This window comes from Apostichopus japonicus, chromosome 8, assembly GCF_037975245.1.
Source record: "Apostichopus japonicus isolate 1M-3 chromosome 8, ASM3797524v1, whole genome shotgun sequence".
NCBI lineage: Eukaryota > Metazoa > Echinodermata > Holothuroidea > Aspidochirotida > Stichopodidae > Apostichopus > Apostichopus japonicus.
In genome coordinates this window covers 9,260,001-9,272,644 of record NC_092568.1, presented here as the reverse complement: position 1 = coordinate 9,272,644, position 12,644 = coordinate 9,260,001, and the positions used below count along the sequence as shown (strand labels likewise).

The window sequence follows — 12,644 nt, the reverse complement described above, 5'->3', positions numbered from 1 at the left end:
TTGTTTGTTTCTTGTCCCAGGAGATGATTAAAATTATTTTCGAATAACAAATTTTCCTCTCCTATTTACGCTATGCCGTCATGACGATCAGATTAAAACAACTGGTTGTCTTTGGGATGTTTTTTATATTCAAATATTACACTTCGATAAAAAAGGTTTGCCAAAATAAATCTCAAAACACGAATAGTTAACTACAACAACCCACTTCATTGCACATGTACATACTGATATAGCGTATACTAAAGTGGCGCTATTATCATTACTCGATCAGAGCCGTAGATACGGAATGATGATACGACTACAAAAATCATTACATTTTATCATTTGACTGTCTGAGATACTTGATTGGCCTTGCAGTGGATCATTTTAAAGTTTCATGAATATTTATTATTATGATAATTTGGTCATTAGAATTTTATAAGTGCAATCGATCAAGTAACAACTGATATTTATCTATGAATATTCAATGGAACTTTTATACTTACTGTATATGTTGTAGTTGATTACTGTAGAGCTACAAGAGGAGCACATGGTTTTTGATCCTGCTGTTGGAAGGATACGTCTGTAGAAAGTAAAAGAGGGATGATTCCGTTTTATTTTACTGTTTTAATATTTTTTCCTGTAGAAATATTAAGCGTTTTTTTTTGTATAGCCACTTCTGCGGCAGATTGCGCCACGTACTCCTCCCCCACCCCACCCACCCTCCCTCAACCCCACCCCACCCTGTAACCACCCCCCCCGCATTTCAGACTCTCTTGCAAATGGCATATTAATAAAACGAGCTAACACATGGAACCTATAAGGTATATTTCCATCTGAGCCCTCTTATATCCAACAAACATTGCTCATAGGGAGAGACACCCCACGAGGATCCCTCCACTTACACCCTCCCCAGATCGGACATCAGTAAACCTGTGTGCTCTCCCGCCCCCCAAATCCCCACCCCACCACAGCCCCTAAGAATATACCTCGAGTTACGGGACTGCCAATCCAGAAGAGAGTTTTTATTTTTTGCAGATGCTACGGTGGCCTAGGAAGGACATTCGGCTAATTTATTATGTGTGATTTATATTCTATTCTATGAAGACGATTCGCTCTATTTAAATGGATCGTAAATACAAATTGAGTCTTCGTTGCCGGTCAATTCACACAACTTTTGATCATATTGATAGCAAATTAAAACTCTTGATATACGGTAATACCTGAGAGATTCATAAGTCCTGCTTTGAAAAGAGGCGTCGGACAGCTAAATTTTGATCCAGTGTGGATGTACAGGACAAACCTGCAGTAATGTAAACGTTTCATACACACATTACACTAGTACCATAAGTATAGCACTGCGATAAGCGGAGAAAATTAATATCCCATAGACTATTTGAGAATTTAAATTAATTGAGAATTCAAACTGAAATGTTAACAAGTTAAGTTTTATTCTTTGTTCTTCTGCAGGTGGAGCCAAAGATACAGAATGATCTGATACGGTAAGTTCACGTGAATAATCGATATAAGTTAACGTGACTTGGTAGAAAGAAATGTGACCACAAAACCCTTGTAGAAGTCCTCACTAGCTAACCTCTACCCATAAATGAATAACTGACTAGTTGGCCATTCATGGCACCTTCAATTTTCCATTTCATGACCACGAAGCAGCGGCGGAGCGTCCATACAGTCAGATGGGCGGAAGCCCCCCCCCCCTACCCGACGGACTCAAATGGAATGCTGGCGCCCTTTTCAGCTTTTTACCACTTTTTACTTCTTCGCGATTATTGACTTTTATATTGCGCTCTCAAATACCTATTGACATTTGTAACATTTTGTTGGTGTAATTTTCTGACAAAATGACACCTATTTATTCTTCGTTTATCTGCAAATTGGCAAGGCCCGGAAAGGGTCATTTCCGGTGATCTAGGGAGTATCTTTACTCAAAAAAAATCTGTACGCTCCGCGCCAACCTGTGGTGGCGCTCCGCTTATATAGTGTCGAAAGCGCCCCAACAGACCATTCTCGCCCCCCTGACCAATACCCCTAGCTCCGCCACTGCCACGAAGCCTTCTCGCTATGAGAGCGCCAAAGTTTTCGTCACCTCGTGAGAATGCCCCTTACTCACCAATTAACAATTTTCATACACTGCTCTTGGAAGGCCTAAAGTTGGTCTAAAACTGTCTCAATTGTTGCACAACATCCACTTCCATTCATGTTCTTCGACATTCATAGCCCCCCCCCCCAAAAAAAAACAAAAAATCCTGTAGCATAACGACAAAAAAAGAAAAAAAAAATGATTGACTGCCCTTCAGCAGGTTTCTCATATGGAAAATGCCACAATAATTCTTTTTACACAACGCCTGGTAGCAAATTCTGGAATCTACGGAAGCGTAAAAAAGACATCTGACATTTTAGACTTTCATGCATTGCAAAACATCAAATATCTAAAAATTATCGTTTTTAAGTTTGTTTTAACCGTGTAAAACTGTAAATATTTGAAAAGCAATGTTTTGCACATTGGCTATACCCATCTTGACAAAACTTCAACCAAATCTGAAAGCTACAGCTATGACGACAAATTACATTTTACTTTGCTGTTTCCCGGTGCATTCACAAAAATGCCACCAAATTTGGAGAAATAAATCATTTCTTTGCCACATATATACGCAATGCTAAAGAGGAAATGCTTGTGGCCTAAAGATGCAGACAAATTTCCGTCAATTTTGCTAGGCATTCAACTTCCTCAACCAACAATATATATTTAACAACCCTATTGTATCTCAAAGCGATGTGTTTTATGATGAATAAACAAAAGGTTGTTCTCCGTTTACGATTCACAGCTGTATCAAGTCTCCCCCCTCAAGTTCCTTCTTTGAGCATCGTTCCCTTCTTTCGGTTTCACAGTTTTACGTTGGTTATATTTTGTACTTTTAGAATTCATAGCTTGTTTAGCCGATAAAAGAAGCCTATAAAAGAAGTCAATATTAATGATAGCGTATATTAAGAGACAAAACAGCCTCCAAGTTTCCCTTTTATCATCCATTTATTATTCAGTTTATATTTTTTAAATGACCATCATAGATCCTTGAAACAAGTTGATGACTTTAAAATGTAAGATATTTTTTTTAATAGCCTACTTTTGGTTCTTAGCTGCTTCCTCATGCAGTTTAATGTTATATGTACTAATTGCTTCTTATGAAAGACATTGCTCATATTGACGACCGAGTTTCTTGGGTACAAGTCATCTATCGTGATTCTTCCTGAATTCAATCAACCTATAATGACAGAAGAATGGAAATCTCACACAAATATTTACAGAGTGTAATAGCCATTGCTATCATCACCGTCAGCTTGGGAATTTTGAGAGAAGACCCATGTCAGCTATTAGGTAAGTGGAACGCAATATTTGATCGTATACCTTGTACTATGTAAGGCAGTATAATATGCCCACTCTATATGATTGTCGAGAAGGTGTGATAAATACAAGCTCTCGTACGCAGGACTTTCTATATAGGGTGTTGCGTTTACTGATTTAGATGGGGATCTGTTTATTGAACACCGCCCTGTGGGGAGTGCTCTATCTGTGTAAGTTCATTGTACCTAGATTCAACATGGTGATATTTTACAAACATGTCAAGTTGGTTTGTGACATTAGACGCAGTTACTGTCCCCCCCCCCCTCCTCACCCCATCCTCACCTCGTCCTCCTCAGTAGCGTGTGGACCACAGCAGCGTGTGGAAAATTGTAGGGGTGTGTAAGGTTGCACACCCCTCTGCGGGTATACGGGCCTGAAGTGTTCGGTACGGATTTTCTTGTCGGATAAGGTGAATCTACTATTTGAAAGAATGAATCAAATTGCTAATAGTTTCGTTAGTTCAGTTTATTTACCTTAAATGTGAATATTACTTTGTACATGAACCTTTTGTGCATGTTATACATGGGATATGGCGATACCTACTACAAAACTCGCAACAAAATTATTTGTTCTCGATGAATAAAATTTTAAACAATATGTGTAATTGATTACAAATAACATCAGAAGTGGATTGATCAAAGTTAGAACTTCTTAGTATTAAACTTGACTACGTGACATCGTGACACGTGCCCGTCAATGTTTTTTTAAAACAAACAATGTTAAATGTTATCGTCGTAATTAATCGTTGTTTGTTCTTCATGTTATTACGAAATATTACGTTCTCCTTGGTAAATCGCTGTTTTACATTGAGAAATAATTCCAACGAACTTTACTCTTTTTTAATTAGGGTATTACTATGTAAATTCATCAAAATATAAACAGTGATAACCATGGTATCAAGGAAACAATGACCACCCCCCCCCCCAACCCGACCATCAAAAAATCAAGATAATGTCAATTTGATGGCTGTCTATGTGTGAATCATTGCGCAATTTTTAATCATGAGATCTTGGTATTGTTATGTACCATGCTGTTACAGTTAAATTAAAACCTTCAACCATGAAATCCCCGACAGAGCACAAAAAAAAACTATAGGCGTAATGATGGTCCACCAGTCATTGGTCCATCAACCAACCTCCATCTGATACCGTCATTCTCCTGTCAGGTAAGGAGGTTCTTCTGCGGAGATATCCTTCCCTTTAAAACTGTTATTACATTCTATTTGATATCTTACTATAGATGCGGATGCATGTGACGTATGTTCGTGCAAATACCAAGTTACTAACTGTTCAAGCATAAGCCTGAAAGCTTTGCCATCAAACATCCCAAACGACACACGCATTCTGTATGTACCGTATATTTAGTTGCTCATTACACATTTGTTTCTCTTTAAACTTATATATTTGTTTGTCAATAATATAAATATATATATATATGTATTGTTGCGGATATATTATACTGGCTCATGTGAACACTTGCAAATAGTTTGCCTGGCAATAAAGGTTCTATAAGGATAAGACAGTTGAGATATTAATATGTAGATATTTATTCATTAATGTTGCGGATATATTATACTGGCTCATTTGAAAACTTGCAAATAGTTTGTAGATATTTGAAAGCTTCATAATATTTACTTAAAGAGTAAGCAGATAGTGAATATGTGATTAATGTAAAATTTAAAAGGATAGTTGCTCTTAACAACATAATGTTTGTCAATAACACTGTAAGATCAGTTTGAATTTCTGCAATTTGGAAGACCAATTGAGATGAGAAAACCGTGGATTTCTCTTGGATTAAGGCCCCCTAACACTTTGACCGACCGGCGGAAGGGGGGGGGGGCAAATTCACGACCTGCCATAATGCTAGGTTTCATTACTTCTAATGCCGCCCCCGCCGCAGCCTTTATCCAAACGTAAGATGTTTAATCAATATGCCATTAATTAAGTCCTCCAATAAGCTGTCGTTTCTGAATATACATCAAAGGTGATCAAAACCTTCAAGAAATTATTTCGAAAGATCAAAACAAAACTAGCCGTATTTCAGGTTTCCGGATAAGAAATAAAACTTTATAAAGATTAAACAATCTTACGTACAATCCTTCAATGTTGATTAGAATTTTGTTCACATTTTAGAAATCGGAAAGCAATTTTCCATCGCAATAATCATCTGAAAATATGAGTATTCTGTCAGAGAGAAGTAATTCACATCTTTAAGTTTAACGGCCGATGTTAGTCTCTGGCCATCCATACTCTTGTCTATGGTAGTGCATTCAAAGTCACCAGGAAGTGATAATGTTAATGAGCTCTTTTATGATATCTTCATACGTTATAGCAGTTTCACTTTCTGGTCTTGCTTGTTCGGTTCCTGTTTCACTTGTGATCATTATCTGGAGCTGTTGTTGCACTCTAAATGTATTGTGTGCCAACATTTTGTGAAAAATAATGTAAGATTATTTGAATAAATTACATTTTGACTGCATTCTAGCCAAGCTTGATATAATTCATTTTTTTGGGTTTATTCAGAGTATGTAGCATACATCTTCTATATGCTTTTAAACCTGTTCATGTTTCCATCATCGTACTATTATTTTGCACTGAACTAAACTGTTGTATGAAAGGAATGAAATCATAAAATGTAACAGATTAATCATTTCTTTTTTTTTTGTTTCATAGAAGAATGGAAAATAATAAAATAGAATGCATACCGAAGCATTACTTAAGTGCATTAACGGGACTCTACGTATTGTGAGTATTAAGGTATTATATTATATATATATAGGCTATATATATATATAGGCTATATATATAGGCTATATATAGGCTATATATATAGGCTATATATAGGCTATATATAGCCTATATATATAGGCTATATATATAGGCTATATATATAGAAAATAAATCAAGAATAACACACCAGAAAAATTCCACTTCACGACCGGTTTCGTCCTATTGGGACTCATCAGGCGAAGGTAGGAATCGAACCCCTAATCTTGTGTCACAGACGGAAGTCCGTAACACTGGACCACAGTGATTCTATACCGGTGTGTGAATGTGCATAAATTGGCTTTGTATAACTGTCATTGAGGGCATATTACCCAAGTGTTATGATTGTACAGATTGCACCCCTGGTACTTTGAATCTGACAATTTACACAGAATAACCAGGGGTGCACCATAACCCGTTTAATAGAGTTACTTCGTGAAATCAAATATTAACTTGCATTTTGTGCAGATCAATTGCAAAGAATTTTGTGGAAGAACCGTTTTTGCTGCCAAGGAGTTTGAGATCATTGTAAGTCAATCCCTATCTTTTCTCGTGCATTTCTGATTTTTTTTGCTGGTACCCCCGCCAGACTTTACCCACCTTCTCCACCTTCCCCACCTTCCCCTTACACACACCCGGCTTCTACTTTTGATATCATAATGATATAAAATATTTGCAATATTTAAACATTCGGTGGCGTAAAGGGATATATCGACAGATGAAGGGAAAGAAAGCGTTTGAAATGATAAAAGCTGGTTATTATTAGTTTACGAAGATTTATTTTTTGTCACCGTTTTATTCTTTTTCTTTTATTGCAAACTTTTAGACTTTGCACAAAAACCTGGGGCCATATCCCCTCGCAATTCCCCTCCCACCCCACCCCACCCCACCCCACCTACGGCTCCACCCTCTATGTCCTATAGATGTAGAGTAAGTCTTCCTTTGATGGCCTACCTCCTAAAACATCTACCTCTTTTTCTTCTTTTTCTTCTTGTTTACAATAAAGGACGGTGACATACAATTTGTTAAGCAGTGGAGAAGTACTCATAAGCCAATGTGAAAATTTGGAAGAAGCGTGAGTCTGCTTTTCGGATGAAGAACTTCTCTTTTGTGATGTATATATATATATATATGCCTATATATATATGCCTATATATATATGCCTATATATATATATGCCTATATATATATATATATATATATATATATATACAGGGTTGTCACCAGACCATTTTTAGAGCCGGGTAATTTGTGACAGTGATCCGCGTCCTGGGGGGAGGGGTATAAGGGGAGGGGGTGTCCCCCTCCCATTTTGAAAATTTTTCAAATCCTGATGGTGCCTACATGCAAAATGGTGGCATTTAGAAAGGGTTTTGATCCTCAAAATTCTCCTGAGATACCTTTGTTTTTTCATGTGCATCACTGAATTTTCCTGGGATCTCTTTTGGTATTTTTTTGTATTTAGAGCCCCTCATCACTCACCCCAGAAAATTTGTCTGGCATGGGTCATTCAGTACTATGTGGCATTCATGCATTAAGTTGACATTGGTTTCAAATGGTACCTCGTTCGTTTGATCAGATGCATTTTTGGGCCCCCTTTAACCGGCCCCAGGGGCCACATGCAGCAGAGCGACCACGGCAGACATCCACTTTTGGATATACTGGGTTTTTCCACAAATGTTCCAATACTCAGATATTGGTACTTCGTTCGTTTGATCAAAGTGCACTGGGCTGCCGGTCTAATTGTGTCGGTGGTGAACAGCGAGCGAGGGGAATTTGCGTTCCTTAATTGGAGTGCGGGGAAAGTATCGTTCCTTTATTTGGAGCGGGGTTGATTACAGTTAAGCTGCGTTTTGCACTGAATCGCGCTAATCTTTACCAAGTTACTTATTGGCGGTACTGTAGGCTAATTTGTGCCGGGCGGTAAGGCTGAAATTGACCTCGAGTACCGGGCGGAAATTTTGAGAGCTGGGTAGCACCGCCCGGCGCCGCCCGGCGTGGTGACAACCCTATATATATATATATATATATATATATATAGGCCTATTATTGATATCGTAGTGAGTTGAAAAATCCAGAACAGTGAAAAAAAACTTCCAGCATCCACATATATATTAGGATGTCAGCATGTAGCCACAAGTGATACAGTTTCGCAATAAATCGTTAAAATGTTTGTTTTTTAACGATGCAATGTAACAAATATGATGGAAGTGCTTTAAAACATGATTTCAAAGGGCAAGTGATATGTAAATATGTCGATAAGGTTTAATTGTTTCTTTTTATCTCATGATAAAGGTACATGCAGTACAATAGAATCAGTTATATACCAGTGAATTTCGCAAGCAATTGCTCCAAACTTTTGAAGTTGTAAGTGTAAAGTTTGTTTTTTCTCACTACCATTGACTTCAGACAAGATATATATTATTTAATATTATTTCATTTGATCCTTGATGAACATGATGAAGGGAATTTCCGGGAAAACTCTTATCTTTATAGTCTGAGGTATAAGTATAACACTGTAGATATAAAGCAGGGGTGGGGTGGGGTAATAGACGGGGTATTGGCAGGGACGTCGCTAGAGGGGGGGTGTGGGGGGGTGTCTCACCCCCCCAATCTTGGTAAAAATGACGATAGTTGGAAAATTTGAGTGCGACAGTCGGAATTTCCGACTGTCGGAATTTCCGACTGTCGCCAGCTTCAATTCGGAATTTCCGACTGTCGCGCTCTAATTTTTCTGACTGTCTCTTATTTTCATATGTTCTTGTAATTTGTGAGTGACATAAAATTTTCGATCAAAATTGACCTTTAATCAGTCATATTTTCCACGTTTTCCTCGTCACATTGAGAAATTGTATCTCGCGATCCTTATACTCCACCATACAAAACTTCGTATGATTTTGAATACTCTAAAAAAAATACAACGTTCGCCAGCTTCATTTCGGAAAATTTATGTATTAATTTTTTTATTGGGTGGGTCGACCCTGTTCGCTAGCTTAAAGTAAGTTCAGGATATACCAGGGACGTAGCCAGGGGGAGCAGGGGAGCGACTGCTCCCCCCCCCCCTTTGAGTGTCGAAAAAAAAATGTTTAAAACTGTTGTTTTTTAGCATGGTATTTTGTCAGTGCTCTTTTGATCTTGAATACTCGTCAACTCCGTTAACTCGATTATAATCGTAATAACATGCAGGCCTACTGATTCAACTACTTACTTAGTTTGGCAGATGCAATTAGATAAATTTAGCCTATAGCCTATTTCAAACCTACAGTTGGCCACTGCGTAATAAAATACATATTGCCTACCTAACCTCACTCGATGGAATGTCACGAACCGTATGCACAACGACGACGACAAGTTCGTTCTGATCCGTTCTATGATTCGTCCTAAGTTGTTGCACGAACAGCATGTTATGAAGCTAAGCTAGCAATCGTACGTGATACGCACTTCCAATAAATAATTATTACACTGTTAATACACGGAGATAACGATATTTTTTTAGGCCACTGCAAATCTGGCTGTCTTACAAAATATGAAAGTTTATATTGTCCATCAATTAAGTTCGTCAAATGTATTTAAGTCCAGACATTGGACAATAAACAAGAATCATCCTTCTGGAAAAATTGTAAAAGAGCACTATGTTTGTCTTTCTGATATATTATGTAAAAGAACATGTAAAAGAATTCAAACAGGAAACAAAATCTGCTGATAATATGATATCATATGATAATGATGAAACTGGCAACAAATTGCACCAGATCGCATCTAAGGACCTTCAATTGTTCAAAAAAATCTCAAAGGGGAGGGGGACACCCCCTCCCCTTAGACCCCTTCCCCATATCAATCGCAAAAAAGTGCTTCCCTTTTCAAATTCCTGGCTACGACGTTGGGATATACATTGTCTCTATGGTATACAATTTATACAATTAAAACACTCAATGCTAATCTACGGAAGTTTAAAAGTGCCATCAACATAAGCAAAAACTTTGCCCCATAAGGTACAAATGTATTGAAAAAAGTTCGGAACAAAAGTGCAGTCGCGAAAGATGGGGTGTCTGACTGACACTGACCGTATCGTTGACGATGAGTGCGGGGGGGGGGGGGGGGGGTACAAGGCAGCAGTCGGAATTTTCTGACTCCAAAACCCATCCAGTTGGAATTTCAGCCACTACACCCCCCCAATCATCAGGCCTTAGCTACGTCCCTGGGTATTGGGGAGGACAGGTGGAGATATAAAAAGGAAATGTTACGTATTCAGTTTTTGTTTCATGTTTCCATTGCAGGGATTTAGAAGGCAACCTGTTTGACCGTATACAAAAAAACACTCTCAGCTTTATTCCAAGTTTGCGCGAATTGTACGTATACACATCACATGTACCTGGTAACTATAAAGTAAGATTAGATACTCTATTCAAATTACTTCATGACGGAGAGTTTTACTATACAAAGGACTCCAATAGCACCAAATAGCCTACACAGGGCCTATATATCATGTGAGATAATGGGAGTAATGCGTCCATGGTCAGCTTGGGTGACGTCACAATGCAATTTCATTAGCTATATAAAGGAAGTCCCTATACAATGTAGTATGGAATAAAACGTAGAGTGGCAGCACACCTGACGTGGGTTGAGGGGAGGCAGGAGGGGTGGGGAGTTGGGTCGTTCGACGATCGCCGATGATTGACAGGATAAAGTCACCATATAATCACCAGATGCATGGGGTTAGGTATAAACGCAAAGTCCTGCTTGGGTTTCATGACAAACAAAGTAGATTGAATGTAGCCTATATGTTACATTTGAGAAAAGGGCAATTAAATTTTTTTTTAAACTGGGCAAGGGTCATGCAATCGATGAGAATCATTCAGTCAGATTTTAATTCTTTGAAAGCACGTTTATTATTTTTCGTTTTGTTTTGCTCGAATTTTTGGAGCGGATATAAGCGTCTTTCATGTAAACAAGCATTTTCTATGTAAACGTCCCTGTGTACGATTTTCTCATTACAAGATATTTATAGAGTTTAGGTGTATGTGCTCAGTTCGTGTGCGCGTGCGTGCGTGTGTGCGTGTGTGCATGGATGCATAGGTTTAGGAGCGATTATTGGGATTACCCCAATATCTCTTTTTTTTTTTAGAAATTGGACATCCATACAACGTTTAAGAAGAATACTTTTACAGAGTCCGTAACAAGAAAAATGACCTTTACATAAGCGAATTCAATGAATGAAGTATTTTCAGGAGCGGATTCCCCCAAGGGAAGGGGGATACCATGTTCGATGTAACAGCCTATGAAATTGACACGTTTTGTATACAAAGTGAACTTGAAGCAAGCAGGTGCGATGTCATAGAAGTGCACTGACAAATTTCATTTATGCGTTTCATTCAAAGATACATCAAATTTCCTACTTCATATCGGGGCTGAGAACACACTACATCATTGGTAAATTGGCACATTTACATCCCCTGATAGGTTAAGTTGGAACCTATCCAATGTCAGACCAAAAAAAAAAAAAAAAAATTAAATGGAAAACATTGTCAGTGTACAATTATATATTGCATCATACCTGTTAATTTCAATTCACATATACATGGTACAATCTGTGACAATCTCAGTTATCAATATCTAAATAAAACAATGTCGGAACTGATTGCAAATTTCACTAGGTTGTTAAGACTTTGTTCCTCTTTTATTATTTAAAAATAATGTTTTTCCCTCTAGATTTGCCCATTAACTGTCCGTAGTTCATACGCATATCTCACTGTACCGTTATCACATGCCACTTAAAGTTACAATAAAAGCTCTCTCGCCCTCTTCCCGGTAACAGGAGACTTGGGTACAGTACAAATCTGCGTGTTATCGAAGATTTCACATTATCCTGTGAAAACATGGTTCGTATGTAAGTATCGCATTCATTATTGATCGAAGGGTCTAGCTAGAAGTCTTTGTTAATGTTTGTTCAACTTACCACTACAAGGGCCCTTTTTATATAACAGAGTACACTTTGTTAATACAAATATGGAAAATGGTTCATTTTTTTTAACCAATAACAAGAGTTGTAACCATAATGTTACATTTTGTACTTTTCATTCCACTGCCAATTATAACTGACGAAGGGACCACGATGGAGCGCGATGCCATTTTTTCCCCGAGGTCCTACCAGGTTCGGAAGGCCACTGGGTGTAAAGACGTGTTACTGAGAAAGTTTGTGAGATGAATAATCCTTCAACGTACAACAGATATAATGGAGTTTCTTCTGTTTTACATTAATTTATTTATTTTTCTTATCTCGATTGAACATAGAGCTGTGACGAACAGTTATGAACTGGTCGGAATTCCATCAAGCCTGCTCAGAGGTTGCAAAAAACTAAACGACGCGTAAGTATACACATTGTGATAAAAAAATGTGGTGGCCTTTTTTAGGTCGGGTAGAAGTGTACGGTAATGTGTGGGTGCGTGTGTTCGCGTGTGAATGTGTGTGAAAAATATAGTGT

The 12,644-nt window shown here is 37.9% G+C and overlaps 1 protein-coding gene across 8 annotated transcripts in view; it reads left to right on the top strand.

The window, feature by feature from the left end:
* Positions 1–3,092: 3,092 nt before the first annotated feature.
* The window catches only part of LOC139971276 (uncharacterized), a 30,703-nt gene continuing 21,151 nt past the window's right edge, over positions 3,093–12,644 (top strand). Inside the window, exons 1-9 of one of the 8 annotated variants that reach the window (XM_071977589.1) lie at positions 3,094–3,370; positions 4,637–4,742; positions 6,073–6,141; positions 6,631–6,690; positions 7,169–7,237; positions 8,458–8,529; positions 10,440–10,511; positions 11,978–12,049; positions 12,454–12,528. In XM_071977589.1, coding sequence (XP_071833690.1) covers positions 3,274–3,370; positions 4,637–4,742; positions 6,073–6,141; positions 6,631–6,690; positions 7,169–7,237; positions 8,458–8,529; positions 10,440–10,511; positions 11,978–12,049; positions 12,454–12,528 — 692 coding nt within the window. In that variant the 5' untranslated portion in view covers positions 3,094–3,273. Of the gene's footprint in view, positions 3,371–4,636; positions 4,743–6,069; positions 6,142–6,630; positions 6,691–7,168; positions 7,238–8,457; positions 8,530–10,439; positions 10,512–11,977; positions 12,050–12,453; positions 12,529–12,644 lie in introns of all 8 variants that reach the window. The other 7 variants (XM_071977588.1, XM_071977591.1, XM_071977590.1 and 4 more) reach the window with 7 other exon arrangements.